At 35.3% G+C, this 15,877-nt stretch overlaps 1 protein-coding gene across 17 annotated transcripts in view; it reads left to right on the top strand.

The window, feature by feature from the left end:
- The window catches only part of VPS8 (VPS8 subunit of CORVET complex), a 267,100-nt gene that overhangs the window by 150,808 nt on the left and 100,415 nt on the right, over positions 1 to 15,877 (top strand). For 14 of the 17 annotated variants that reach the window (XM_036352529.1, XM_036352532.1, XM_036352530.1 and 11 more), the window contains 6 exons: positions 1,698 to 1,780; positions 2,699 to 2,783; positions 3,571 to 3,669; positions 5,658 to 5,708; positions 9,427 to 9,516; positions 10,991 to 11,037. In XM_036352529.1, coding sequence (XP_036208422.1) covers positions 1,698 to 1,780; positions 2,699 to 2,783; positions 3,571 to 3,669; positions 5,658 to 5,708; positions 9,427 to 9,516; positions 10,991 to 11,037 — 455 coding nt within the window. The remainder of the gene's footprint in view (positions 1 to 1,697; positions 1,781 to 2,698; positions 2,784 to 3,570; positions 3,670 to 5,657; positions 5,709 to 9,426; positions 9,517 to 10,990; positions 11,038 to 15,877) is intronic. The other 3 variants (XM_036352534.1, XM_036352531.1, XM_036352543.1) reach the window with 1 other exon arrangement.

The following is a 15,877-nucleotide window of genomic DNA, read 5'->3' as shown; positions in this document are numbered from 1 at the left end:
ATTCCTTAATTTTTTGATATTCACATTGTAATGACGACATTCACACTTTAAAGTCTGATTGCCTTATTACATTATCTCTATCACTTTTGTAACCAAGGATTGGCAGTTTTCCTGGAAAGAGCCAAAGAGTAGCTATTTTAGGCTTGTGTGCCACATATGGTATATGCCACATATTCTTTGTTTTACAACTCCTTAAAAATGTAAAAAGCCCTGATTTACAGAATTTGCCAGTTTCCATGGTGTCAGCACTCCCACCATTTCAGCTTACCAGCATGATGTCACTCAGGCGAGAGTTAGAAAGAGATGCTAAGTACAACACCCTTATGTAATATTTCCCCGTACAGATCCAGTTACAGTAACTAACCTCAAGAGCATACATAGTAAAATGTAATGAAATAATTAAAAGTGATGAGTTTTTAGTATTAATTACCTTTGTTTTTACTTTAATTTATTTGACTGTAAAGTTACGTAGTTTAATTTTTAACAATGGCTGTGTTTCACAACTGACTTACAAAATTCCTGAAAATGTAACACTCAATTTTAGTGGGTTGGTAAGACTGGCTCCAGCGTAGCACTATGATGTTATTCCACATTGAGGCTTCCAGCAGATGGCGTTGACTCCATAGTTCTTCTATGTAGCAGTACATTAAAACACTCAGAGTGGATTAAATTAGGGTTCTGAAATGTAAAGTTTGGATAGGTTTTATTTATTTTATACCCCCTCATCCCTTTTTTTAACTTGAAAGTAATCAACTTCCTAAGTTAGAAAAATGCTTTGTTAAATGGTTTCCTGGAGTTCTGAGAAGGATCATGTTACTCTGGATCTTGACCTTCAATACATGAGAGAGCTTTCTCACATTGCCCTAATGACTAAGTAATGATTCTATTGTACCTGTGACCTTCTGTTCATAGGTCGATGCTCAACCACTGAGCCATGCTGGCAGGGCCACTTAATATTTTTAAGGTTCATCTAGATTGTAGCATGTGTCAGAAATTCATTTATTTTTTAGGCTAAATAATGTTCCTTTATATGTATATACCACATTTTTTTAATACATTCATCCACTTATGGGCATTTGGATTGTTTCCACCTTTTTGCTCTTGTGAATAATGCTACTGTGAAAAATACCGTTTCATTAGAAAAAATAACATGTAAACATGAATACTACCTGTGGACCACAAGACATAAAGAACTTTAAGAGCTATAGGATATAAAAGCTCTAGATAAAAATTCACTTTTTAAAAATATTCTTTATTGTTTAAAGTATTACGTATGTCCCCTTTTCCCCCCATTGACCTCTCCCCAGCCACTCCCACCCCCCAGCACATGCCCTCACCCCCTTAGTGTCTGTGTCCATTGGCTATGCTCATATGCATGCATACAAGAAAGAATGTATATGGATGCTTTTAGCTAAGTGGGGGATCATTGGGTATTCTAAAAAGGTTTTATTTGCAAACACTGTGGCATTCCTTTCATGCTTGAAAAATAGAGCCATTAATATTTTATGAGACTTAAATACAATATGATCAACATTATAATGTAAGTCTAACCTGTTATATATGTGAAAGCCAAGCCAAAACATCAGTAAGTAATAAGGCAAAAGAAACATTATGGTGTGTGGCTGAATGGACTCTTAAAAAGCTAGTAAATAAAAGGAGTTCCCAAAGTTTTTTGTTCATTCATTTTAAATGTTCAGGTCCTTTTAGAATTGCTGCAGGCTGGAGGCATAGTTCAATTTGAAGAGAGTCGGCTCATCCACATGGCAGAAAAAGCAGAGTTGTAAGTTGTTTTGAAGTCATATTTAGTTGATACAACTATTAAATTACATTTCTGTAACTTGAAGCCTGGGTTATCCGTGCATTGCCATTTATTTTTAAATTAAGAAAAATTATGCAAATAACAAAAAAACCTAAGCATGAAAGTTTGTGCCTTTTAAATCTGAAATTTAGTAAAATTTGAAGAAATTAGCAGGGAGTAAATTAGAAGTATCTGTACAGTTGTTTTAGGATAAAAATGAAATAACAGTCATGATTTATTACTTTAGTTATTTAGTTATTTTTTACTTACAATATGCATAGTATTTTATAGATTTTGACAGCTATTTATATATATTATAAATATTGCAGAATTTAATGTAGCAAATAAGATGCAATATATTATACCTCTTTATTCAGTTTTTAATATTTTTATTTGACATATTTAATTCTGTACAGAGAAACTTTGTACAATTAATTGATATCTAATATATTAACTTATTTTTGTGGCACTTGTTATTTTAACATTTATTTTGTACCCACTTTTAAAATTTATCGTAAACATGGTGTTCAGCAGTATATTAAACCTATATTTAGAAGAATGGCAGATAATAATTTTCTTATATCGGGGTGGGGAACATTTTGTCTGCAAGGGCCATTTGGATTTTTATAACATCATCCATGGTCCATACAAAATTATCAACTTAAAAAGTAGCTGCTGTATTTGGTCAAAGACACTCCTAATGATTTCTCGGGCCTTATAAGGCCTGGGAGGCCGGATGTTCCCCACCCCTGCCTTATGTACTATCACTTCATTTAGCAGTAGAAATAGCACTTACTGTATTTATTTTTCTATACTAATTTCTGTGCTGAGAAAACTTTTTGAAGCAATAATAACCACCTGCCTGTTTGGTACACTGAACTTTTTCCTTTTATGTTCTAGTTATCAAATTTGTGAGTTTATGTATGAACGAGAACACCAATATGACAAAATTATTGATTGCTACTTACGTGACCCACTAAGAGAGGTGAGTTAAGAGATTGCTTACCCTTTTCCATACCATTTCCACACAATTCACCAATGAGCAGAAATAGCTATTCAGTATGTATAAACCATTCAGTAGAAATATTTGGACATGTGTTTGCTGATTCAGGTTTTCATTTATTCAATAGGTTTTTATTGAGTGCCTGATATTAGGCAAGTATACATTGATAATTAAAAAGATATAATTCTTGCAATTTTAAAACTTACAGTTTAGTGATGGAGACTGACTTTAGATGATGGGGAACTGACGTATATACGACGGAAGGAATCTCAGAGGAAGCAACATATAAACTGACTTTGGAATTTGAGAAGAAGCCAGTTAAGCAAAGAGCCAACAGAAAAGTGTTCTAGGATAGGAACCATATATGTAAAGACCCTGAGGTGGGGAAAATTTTTGACATGTTCAAGGAACTGAATAGAGATCATATAAATGAAGAAAAGATCAATGTAAATGGAGCCTAATAGACAAGGGCAAGAGTGATTTGAGATGAAATTGGGAATGTGGACAGGGACGACCAAAGACAAAAGTATAATATTCCCTCATTAGGTTAATGAAATTGAGAACAAAATTAATTGAAACAGATTTGCAACTTTTAAGACTCTACACTAAACTAAACTTGAAACAATTGCTCTTTATCGTCAGTGTCAGTTTTCCATCAGTTAACTATCTCCAAATAATAGATATTTAGCAAGACTGGTATAGATATAGTGAGTAAATATTCTTGGAGTGATGAATGAATAAATGAATTGTATTGTCTTGTGCTCCTTAGGAAGAAGTCTTTAACTACATTCACAATATTTTATCCATTCCTGGCCACAGTGCAGAGGAGAAGCAGTCTGTATGGCAGAAAGCAATGGATCACATTGAGGTGCTAATTCAATAAACTTTTGAAATTTTCCCATTTGTATGGATATCTCCCAAATTAAGCTTATGCTAACCAAGCAATGGCAGGTGTCACGTTATTAAGTTGATTTACTTGCAGATTTGCATGTTTTTCATATAATTTATTCCACCTCATATTTGTATTTATAAAGGCTGTCATATACAATCTATATATATAAAAGCCTAAGCAACCAAACAACCGGTTGACCGGTTGCTGTGATGCACACCGACCACCATAGGGCAGACGCTCAATGCAGGAGCTGCCCCCTGGTGGCCAGTGTGTTCCCACAGCCAGTCTTCCACAGCTGGCCAACCTCCTGCAGTCCCTCCCCCCGGCGAGATGGCCCTGATCAGCCAGATCGCCGGCCAAGCCGAGGGACCCCACCCATGCACAGATTCGTGCACCGGGCCTCTAGTTTATTATATCATGGCTTCTGAAAATAACCTATGTTCAATCAGCTGGTTGGCAAACTGGAGTATTAGTGGGTTTTTACAACATTCTTAATACAATTCTGAGAGTATTCCTGGTCTTATTCTCTAATACATAATGGGAGACATTGCACTCAATCACCCATTGGAATTTTAGAAACATTTCTATAATGAGTTTTTCTCTCTGATATATTTCCCTTCCTTATGTAACAGAATAATTCTGATTTTGTTAATGCATGCTTTTTTTTACAATAATGCAGGAGTTGACATTGAAACAAAAAGTTATTTTTAAAACACATGCCTATAGATGCCAAAATGGAGAGACCAATAATGCATGATGAACATGTGATCAGAATGTATTCTGGAAAAGGGCTCACAAATCACTCCTCACTTTAGTGTCCATAGGTTCATAACATACCATATACCTCAGAAACCAACAAAGCTAGCAGGTTTGTTGAAATGTATTTTTTTTGAGTCACTAATTGTTGAAAAAAAGTAGTAACAAAAGATGCTGAGATAATCCTAGTTTTGAAAATAAATTTCTATTTACAAAGTGTCTTTACTCCTCCTTGTAGCAAGGAACAGGTGATGGGGTAACTTCTGGTGATAGGTTTAGAGATGGAATGAAAGATATGGTTATTCAACATAATTTAAATGTTTTATACATGTGAAAAATGATAAGAAAAGATGAGATCTGAAACTCCGAGAAAACATTGCATGTGATATGAGTACTTTGTTCCCATCCTGATGGTTGTAAAGTTTAGAAAGATCAGAAATGTGAACACATCTTATGTGAAACATCTGGTGAGAAAGAGATACAGTCAGTCATCAGATGTGTGGTCTGAAGTAATTTCCACACTTTCATCTATAGGATTGAGAACATATATATGTTATTTTATGTTACGATATTCCTGCTAACAACAAGATGGATATATCTTGATGAAAGAACTCAAGAAAACCTTCTCCTACTTTGAGTTATATCTTTTTCCTTTAATCATTTTGTATTCTTTTTCCTTTCATCATCCCCTTTAAGTCTCTGTATTTACATTATGGCTCATTCTTTATTTCACTTAATCTGCATTAAGCAGTGGTTTGAGCACATGGACTCCAGACTTCCAAAAATGAAGCTATGTTTCTCTGCATAATGTGAAATGTGATGCATTAATCAATGAGCAAACAAATTACTCAGCAGAAAACTCAAACTGGAGAAGCAAGAAGTATTGTTGCTGCACAACAATTATTTCTGCTGACTTTTTCCAACATCTGCACATTTTTTTCACCTTGAACTTTTTAATATCTCTTAAGACCACAATTACAAATACATAGACTGTTTGTTGAAGGGCTTCCTTGGCTTCAGTAATATAAATAAAATCAACATTAAATATGTAGGTGTAAAAGTCCTCATAATAAAGTTTTCTGGCAGTATATACAGTGAATAAATTAGTGGTTTTTAACACTTCTGGGGTTATAAATCTCTTTTGAGAATCTAGTGAAATATTTGGACTTGTGCATGTGCACAATGTGTAAATTTGTTTATAATTTCAGGGATATGCAGACACCCAAAAGCCATTTTTAGATCGGGTCTGTGGATTACGGGTAAAAAATCTTTATTTTTACAATATGAATAAAGTATATTTTATTATATTTAAAAAAATATTTATTTTTAGTTTTAGATATAAAAAGCATACAGAAAACTGCATAAAGCAAATGTACAGATTAATAAAAAATTAAAAAGCAAAATATCTGAGGTCTAGATCAAGAAATAGACTTATATGCAGTACCTACCCCAGACTTCTTGTGTAGACTTCCTGTATATCCTTTCCTGGTCACAAGCCCTGACTCCCATAGTACACCCATTAGCCTGTGTTTTTTCCTGATATTTCCTTGCCTTTCTATATATACTGTTACTGCATATGCCTACATCCCTAAAAGTTTATATTTTTGCTTTGCCTTTTTCTGAACTTTATGTAAATGAAGTTATATACTATATTTCCTTTTTTTTTTCCTCTCAATATTTTGAGAAGTTTGTATGTTTTGTTATCTGAAGCTGTGGTTAATTTGTATTGTTATATAGTATTTTATTTTACAAGTATATCATAGTTTGTCCATTCTACTGTTAGTGGATGTTTTAGTCCATTTATAGTCATCATTATATATGCATCTGAGCACAACCACATGCATTTCTCTAGTGCAGTGGTTGTTAGTTTGATCCCTAGTCAGCAATATAGCATCAGCTGAAAACTTAATAGAAATGCAGTTTTTGTCTTTACCTCAGACCTTCTGGATCAGAAGCTCTGGGAGTGGGACCCCACAATATGTTTTAATAAGCCCTCCACGTACTTTTGAGACATGCTAACATCTGATAACCTCTGCTGTAGGGTCCATAATTGCCAGTTAATAGGGATAAATATCTTTACCAGCTGCTGGCATTGAATGAAGTTTCCCATTGATTCTACATCCTTGCTAGACTTCAACATTTTACAATTCTAGTGGATGCGTAATGATATTTTACTATGTTTTAAACTTACATATTCTTAGTTACTAAGATTGATAGACTTTTCATGTTTATTGGCCATTTAAATATCCTTTCTGTAATACGCCTGTTCAAATCTTGCCCAATTTTCTATTTGAATATCTCCTGTACTTATTGATTTGTAGGTGTTCTTTATGTATCCTGCATGGTAGCGTTTTTCACTGACACATGTTGTGAATATATCCTCCCACTCTTTGGCTTTTTCCTATGATTCTTTTAAAGAGAAGTTCTTTTTTTTTTTAAATCAAAATAATTAATTTTTTTCTTCTATACTGAATGAGAAATTCTTCATATTTTTGTCTAAAAGCTTTTTTATCTGTTTTTCCTTCCATCTTTAAATCTTAGGTTCACCTGAAAGCAGTTTTTGTATATGCTGTGAGGTGGGGGTCCAATTAATTTTTTTAAAATATGGGTGCCCAATTTTCCCAGCAGTTATTTTAAAGGTTGCCTTTCCCTATTGCTCAGTAGTGCTACTTTGTCATAAGCATATCAAGGATCTATATGCTTGGTCTGTTTTTCTGGGCCCTCTTCTGTTTCATTGATCTATTTTCTGACTCTACATCAGGACCTCACAAGTATCCTATATAATAAAAGGCTAATATGAAAATCGAACAGCAGAATGGCCAGTCATTAAGATGCTCACTGACCACTAGGGGGCAGATGCTCACTGCAGGAGCTGCCCCCTGGTGGTCAGTGTGCTCCCACAGGGTGGGGGGTGCCGCTCAGCCAGAAGCTGGGCTCAAGGCTGGCGAGTGCAGCGGTGATGGCGGGAGCCTCTCCTGCCTCTGTGGCAGCACTAAGAATGTCTGACTGCTGCCTAAGCCATCAGTCAAGCATCCCCCGAGGGCTGCTGGACTGTGAGAGGGTGCAGGCCGGGCTGAGGGACCCCCCTCCCTGAGTGCATAAATTTCGTGCACCAGGCCTCTAGTTTGAAATATTGTTGCTTTATAATAAGTCTTGATATCTTTAAAAGAGTATTGGTTATTCTTGACCTTTTGTACTTCTAAATACATTTTGGAATCAGCTTGTCAAATTCCACCGAAATTTTTTTAATCTTATGATTCTAACTGTGATTGCAATGAATCTATTAATCACTTTAAATGTAATTGACATCTTAATGACATTGTATCTTTCAATCTATGACTGTATGGTATGACCCTTTATTCAACATTTTTTTATAAAGTTTTATAATTTTCTCTGTAGAGATTTCAGTCCTTTTTTAGACTGTCAAAAATTTATATTTTTAGCATAATCATGCCACTAATATTTTTAATTTCCCATATATGTACAATGTTTATTATAAGGATTTTTATGGAAGTCTTCTATTCTATTTCTAGTATATTAATAGTTTTGTCATGAAAAAATTTTATCATCTTTTCTCCCTTACTAATTTTTGTGGTAAATATTATTGATATTAAACTAGCCTTAAGTTCTGTGGATAAATGCAACTTGATTCTGATGTATTATCCTTTTTGTATATTGTTGAATTTTGTTTTTACTTAGAATATTGTATCAATGTTCATGATTAAGATCTATAATTTTTCTTTCCTATCTTATATTGTTCTATTGGGTTTGGTGATCAAAATGTTGCTAGCCTCATACAATGAGCTGAAGAAGTTTCCTTTTTTCTGTTTTCTGTAAGAGATTAATTAATATTGGAATTTTTCTTCCTTAAATGATTACTAGAAGTTATAGGTGAATCTATTTGAGTCTAGAGTTTTCCATATGGAAAGATATTTTATTATTCGGTGCAAGTTTTCTATTGCTTAAGTCAATTTATTGAACTATATTTTTCTAGAATTTATCCATTTTGTCTAAATTTTCAAATTCTTGACATAAAAGTTTTTTATCTATGTAATGTCTATTAATCAGTAGTAATATCCCCTTTTTCATGTGTGATATTGATTAGTTGTGCTCTATTTTGAGATGTGTTATATAAAACTAGTATAAACTACAGTTATTTTAATATTATTTTTAATATTAATCATTATTAATCTAAAAATACCACAAAATTATTAGATATATCACTAATATCACAGTCACACTAACTTGTATACTTTTTATTTGACAATATACTATGTGATGTAAAGTTGGTCTTTGCAGTTAGCCATATGATATGCAATTGTAAGGGCAGAATAGTAGGTCACAGAAACCAAGTGAAAAGAGAGTTTAAGAAGAAAATGATAGCCAGTGTCTAGGAAAGTTTAGGGAGAGTGCAAATTGGAGGTCTTAGATTTGACAGAAATAGGTTTTATTAACAGTGGTTACTTAACAATGCCTCTCTTAGTCTGATTTAAAACTTATGACTTTAAGTTGATTTCCTAAGACACTTATAGTTTCAAAACCTACCAGGCAATCAGAAGTACAGTTTTAAAATTCTTATCCAGAGAAATTGCAACTATACCTTTTTTTTTTTTTTTTTCATCAAGCTATTACTTTAAGCTCAAGGGTGAAATTCACAGACAGAGAATTTGGGGAGCTTTTGTTCATTCTGTTCATCCTGCAAATACATGGCCTAAGTCCAGAGTTTAGTGCTTTCATTTTCTAAGAATTCTGAATAACCTTGTATATCACAATCTGACTTTTTACATGGTATGTTTTTAATTTTGCTCATTTACAATATGCCTTTAAATTAGGGCCTTACATCAAGGTCTCCTGAAATGCAATAAAGAAGCTCATGAAAATATTGAGGCAGGTGATCATGTTTCACATCTATGGGAATCCTATTTAAATTAACATTAAGATTTAGCAAAAGGATTTTGTCTTTTTCTTTCACTCTAGGAACTTGTGTCCCTGAAGCCTTGTAAAGCTGCAGAGCTAGTTGCTACTCACTTTTCTGAACAGATTGAAACAGTCATTAATAAACTTGAGGTAAATATTGCAAATATATATATGGGGAAGAAACATCTAGTGGAGAGACAATTATTGACTATGTACCAAAGACCTTTTGATTTTAGGAATTTGTTCAATTAATAGTTGCCATTTAATAGTAGTTTCTACACATTTGTTGAGGCTTAAAACCCATGGGGGGGAAAAAGTCCCGGCAGACACCGTATATAATCAATTTTACATTATAGAAAAAGAGGTTTTAATATTGAATATCAAAGACATTGGAAATTGGAGAGAAAGGGAAATGAGTTATAAAGTTATTGAAGTATTGAGATCTATTCACATTTCTCCTCCCAGACCTTGAGGCCAAGTCTGTCTCCAGCTCCTGCCTCCACTATGCTGCCTGGCACAGAATACCGCCCTATAAACACTGTGGAGTCTAACACGTTTCTTTTATTGTAGAACTTTACTGATTATGTAGGAGAATCCCACACAGGTTTTATAAAGTACTTTTACTTTTGATGACAAGAATTATGCCTCTGACCTATTGTTTCAGAATTCTTGAAATGATAAGTAAGCCAGAATATTAAGTCCAGAAGGAAAGTTGTGTAAAATAAAACAAGGTGATGGGCCAGGGAAAAGATAAAAATCAAAGACAGATAAACATACTCAAAATGTCATATTCTATATTACATTAATCCATTTCAGTTTTGAGAGTCCCCTGCTTTTTATAGGTGAAGTTTGAATGTGTCAAAAAGGTAAAGAAAAACTAAACTCTAAATTTTTGCTCAGCTTTCCTTAGAACTTAGAAACATTCATATTCATATAGTATCCTAAGGTTCATCTCATTTAATTCTTACCTCTTCCCTGTGCAGAAGGCAGAGGAGATACTGCTGTTCTTTTTTAAATAAGTAAACTGAATAGTTAAGAGAGCCAGTGACTTACACAAAGTCACATAGCTCATAAGTGGAAGAAGCAGAGCCCTGTTTGCTGAGATGTTGCAGTTTGCCATCTCTGTTGCAGTTGATTATATTGGGGAGTCCATGAGCTTTTCAGGTGGTGGTTGTCATTTGGGCCGTCATCACAAGAAGAACCAGGTGAGACAGTGAACCCACCAGCAGTACAGTCAGAATTCACTACCAGCAGAGCAGTTAGAGTGTCCACGTGTGGGAACTGCACTGGGGTTTGTCTCAGAAGAGGGATTTCTCTTTGTTTTTTTTTGGTTGGTTTTCTTTCCTTGGTTGATTTTTTTTTTTTTTTTTTTTTTTTTTTACAATAACAAGGTATTTGTGTTTCTTTTGCACTCAAAATGGAGTATGGGACAGTGATTAGAATTACTGAGAGGAAATGATCTCCAAATGATTCTTTAGAATTTCTTAGATCTATACAGAGGGCTTAATGGAAGTAATCATAGGCATGTGTGCATTTTAAAGAGATATACTAAATTCATTCTTTACCATGGCATAGTTTGAAGAATTTGTTTTAATGTTAAATTTTTAATTGTTTTTCTACTCAGAACCAGCTTTTGCTTTTCAAATTTTTGAGGAGTCTTCTTGACCCAAGGTATGTTTATAACTTTAGTTTTATATAATACATAGATTATAAATCAAAGAAAATAAGTTGAAGTTAACAAACTGGTCCATGGTAACCAAATAGAACACTCGGCCCTTGATTTTTAATGTTTGTGTGTGTCAGAATCACCTAAGAAGCTTAAAAATATATAGTTGCCTGGGCCCAACCCCGCAGAATCACTGTGGGTGGGGATATTTTTGATGTACACCTAGAGTTAAGCTTCACCAGCTTAAGTGTAATATTCCAGATGAGACAGCTTTTGTCTCAGATGTGAAAACTTTTAAGTTGCATTAGAATGTACATTAGCCATTGAAATCAGTCATTTACTTAAGTGATCCTGATATCAATTTCAGTTATTCCAGTATTCTGTGCTATTTTTAAATATCAAAGTACCAGGATGTGTGATTGTAACAATTGTTTTGAAATCTCAATCATTTAAACTTTAAGAAGACTATGTCACATTTTAATTTAGAGTCATACTGATGTGCATATGCAGATAATTGGAAAAGCAATCTGACTACATTTTTCTCCTGCACCCCAGTTCAAGACCTTTTCAAAGTGTCTGTGTTTTAATTATAACCCGGTTCTCAGAATATTACTGAAACTAGATTTTTTTTAAAAAAATGTTCTATTAATCATTTGTATTTCCCTGAGAGTCTGAGAGTCAGTTTGGGCCCTGGTCTACTCCTAGAATTAACTGATGGAGAAATTATAGAATTGGAGTTGAGGGGTAGGAGGGAAGGAAGAGAGCTGTTAAGAGGATGGGAGAGCTCGGGGAGGAGACTGAGAGAAGGAGACAGAGGACAGGGCTAGATGGATGAGAAAGGCGGCACTCTGCCTCAATTCCCAGCCCTTTCTCTGGGGCCTGAGCACCTCTTTCCCATGGCAAAATTCCTTCTGTTCCCTCTCTCATGTGTCCTCCAGTTTCAAATATATCCTCTTAGGATTTGACTCGTCCTCTCATAAGATCATTTATTTTAAGCAAGTTATTTTCTCCCAACCATCCTATCTGGAGACGCTCGAACTGGAAAGACAAGAGAAGGCTTAGCTTTGAACTTGGCCTTTTCTCACATGGAACAAAAGTATAGAAGCCAATGGTGACCAAATCCTTCTTTTAAAAAATAAAATAAAAAACAATATTAGGTAATATAAATATATAGTCATTTGCTCTGATATTGCAGTCACTCCTTAACTTAAATTTCACAGTAATAAACATGGCACATCACAAGAGTTTCAGAGGTTTTCCATGAAAAGTCTTGCTCTGTTATTACCTGCCCTAGATTTGAAAGATGTTAATTAGGTAAGACCCTTTAAGAGTACTGTGAAAATTGTTTTGTTCACTAGGAAACCACAAATAATTTTACATTTACTCAGTATGTTTTATCTCCCTGAATTAACCCTAACCCAAGATAATTACTCTAAATTAACTTGTCACACATTCTTCCTTCTTGTCATATTAATTTGGCTACAAGGTTCTCTCTTACCTACTTCAGAGAGAAGCAGTGTGCCCACAACCCTTCATCTTCCCTCTCCCCCAAAGCAACATGACCTGTAATGTCCTCACCTTTGACAGCAGCACAGTTGCCAGCTTTACTTTAGCCTAGTAGAAATTAAGAGCTGGCAAAGATTCTCCCCCTGACCAAACTTTACTCAGGCCTCTGAGCCTTTTCATCTCTGTCCTTGTGGAGTCTAGTTTTAGCAAGAATCCCCGACCCTCGATATCTGATCACCCAAAATATGTGTCCAAATTCTTCCTTCCCTACCGTCCCCCCCCCCCCCCGCCCCAAGCAAAATCTGATCACCCTTGGCCTGCCTTCAACAAGAATCCTGTTAAGTCAGTCTAGCAAATATTTACCTCACATTCATAGTACTTTTTCATCCACTGACCGCCTCCTCATCCTCTAACCCCATCCCAGCTGTAAACCCCACTTGTCCTTGTTGTATTTGGAATGGAGCCTCGGCTCTCCTGTACTGTCAAAACCCCACTGCAGTAGTCCCTACACCTATTATGATAGTCCAAATAAAGTTTGTTTCAACAAGTATCATGGGTAATTTTTTCTTTAATAGAGCCTTGAATTAATAAGACTGATACTTTAGCTCCACCTTTAAAAAGGGCTCGCTTTCATATTGATCCATTTCCAAGAGGTCAAAGACAAGCGTTCTGCTTTGAGTATCCCAATCCAGAATTCATATTTTATCCTTTTACTTTATGTCTTATATAGGAAGCAGGTGCCAATTTACATAATGCTCCAAATTCATTTGTAAATTGGATGTTTGGCATTTCAATATAATCATTTTTATATAAAGAGCATTTTAAATTATAGTATCTTAGATTAACCCATAAAAGCCTGTTTAACCCACAATGTAAATATATAATAATAGTGAGGAGAGGAAAAATCTTTTCCTTCTTCCCATTTAGGTTCTTGACTGTACCTCTGTAACAAAGACAGATTAAGAAGAGAAAAGCATATGAAATTATTTACTGTAAGTTTTACATGACACGGGAACCTTTATAAGGAAATGAAGACCTGAAGAAATAGTTAAACCTGAGTGTTTTTTGCTAGGTTTGATGAAGAGTAGAAAGTCATAGAAAAGTGTGATAGGACCAAAGGATATGAGCTAAGGATAGTATACTGGGGGAAACTGAAAGGATATGAGCTAAGGATAGTATACTGGGGGAAACTGAACAAGGCTTGCTTGTTTGGATTCTTCTCAGTGTCCCTCCATCTTCAGAGGTAAGGATGCTCCTTTCCTCCAGGTACAGGGAGAGCACCTCTCATATTAAAGTTTTATGACATGCTTTGGGGTAATGGGGTGGGGGTGGGGGTGTCAGAGAGTCCCTTCTGTACCTGCCATTTCTCAAGTTCCTTTAGTTTAAAATATTTAGTATCCCATATTTTGGGGTAGCATGTCCTGAACCCTGTCACTAGTAAGTTACTAATTCTGGATTGAGGGAGAGGATCAAAGTTAAGAAGGCTGAGTGCAGAGTGAGTAAGGAAGAGTCACTCCCTGAACTAGCCTTAGACAGTTTTGGTTATAGAAAGTTTGTCTTTGGTATCCTTTGAACTCTGCCTTCTCCACTCTGCTCCCTTCTTTCCAGGGGTACAGGTACACACACTTCTTCAGGCTCTCCACTTAATAAGCACACTCAAATATGGAGTATTGTTCCTAGGTAGATTTTTTAAATCCAAAATTACTTCCTTTGATGATGCCCCAATCAAAACTTGATTTACTTTGTCAATTTCTGTATTATGTGAGACTTTTACAATGAGAATATACAAGTAAAGTATGAATACAATGAAGCAAACACACTGATGAAAAAATACTTTTCCAACACCCATGACTTCCAGGGTAAGGAGAAAGCAGGTAGTGTGGCCTCGCTTACAGTCGGCTCTGAATGACTGATTTCCCATCCCATTTTCGCTTTTCAAAATGGGTGTGCCTTGTTAACTAACCTGAAGTAAAGGATTGGAATTGTGTTAGGTCCTGGGAAAACTGAAGTGGGAAAGTAGGGGAGTGTGGAAAAAGATATGTAATGTTGGCATGAGAGCATCCAAACCTGTGTTAGCATAGGTAGCTAGATATTAATAAAGGAAGGCAGCAAAGGGTGAAGCAAGATCTGAGATGCTTCAATGAATGACAGATTTGCACTTCTTTTTATACATTTGAAAAAAAAAGGGAATCTGTCAGGAAGATTACATGAAGGAAGGAAAAAAGCAAGGTGGGGAAAATCTCTATGATTGGATTACAGGGCAGTTAACAAGATTATGTGCTCCCTTGAGGGTGATACTCTGACATTTCAAAGGTGTGTTAACCTAGATGCACAGGAACAATGGACAGGGTTTGCTTAAGGCAAAGGTAAACCTTTTAGTAAAGAAGTTATAGGCCAGGGATGTGACTACTCACCATGTCCTGCCCAGGAACTTATGATCAAATCACCCTGTGAGATGACTTTTGGACTCCTGAACTTGTCAGATGTATTACAGAAGCCCTATTTCATTCACAATAGGACAAAAGAACATCAAGAGTAAGTAGACTGGGCCCCGCCTAGCCGTTTTTTCCCCGACAGACAGCTTCAGGCTATTTTTGCCTTTCATTTTTCCCCTTTTGTTCTTAAGCAATAGAATTTATTTTAAACATCCAGGTTTATCCTCCCCATGAAGCTCCTACAGAAGCATTCTGGAGAGTAGAGAAAATGAAAGAAAACAGTTATTTTGAGAGAGATTGCTTATGTGTCATATCGAAATACTGCTTTTTTGTTGTTCTTGCCCCCAAAACCTGAGTTAATAGGATCATAATTCTTGTGTGTGTATATATATAGTTATATATATTTGATTTAACATTTGTATGAACTCACTGAGTTGTTTATGAGGGGGTAGCTTTTTATTTTATCAACAGCATTTTTAGAGGGACAAATTAGTTAAATTCTTATGTATATTTCTGTTTTCTTTACTCAATTTCTTTAAGTTATCTTTGCCATGTAAATAATGTCCTCAGTAGAAATAATTGACCTACAAAGATATTGGTGGCATCTGTATGTAGAAAGATTAGATAGTTTATGGTAGAGGGGAGGAGAGGGGATTAATCCTCCAGAAACAAATTATTTGCCTGAATTGAGGCCAGAATTTGGGAGTGGAAGGATTTGCATCTTCTTCTAATTCCCTTCCCAGGAACTTATGATCACATCACCCTGTGACAGGGACAGCTGCTACATATCACCCCCCCTCGCCCAACCTCCCCCACTACACACATACTCCCTCTGTGCATTCCTGCTGGCCAAGAATTCTCACAGGAGTTCTGATACATTTGCATCCATATGCAGGTCGGTCTT

Source organism: Myotis myotis, unplaced genomic scaffold, assembly GCF_014108235.1.
Source record: "Myotis myotis isolate mMyoMyo1 unplaced genomic scaffold, mMyoMyo1.p scaffold_m19_p_2, whole genome shotgun sequence".
Classification (NCBI taxonomy): domain Eukaryota; kingdom Metazoa; phylum Chordata; class Mammalia; order Chiroptera; family Vespertilionidae; genus Myotis; species Myotis myotis.
This window is presented reverse-complemented; position numbering and strand designations above follow the sequence as displayed.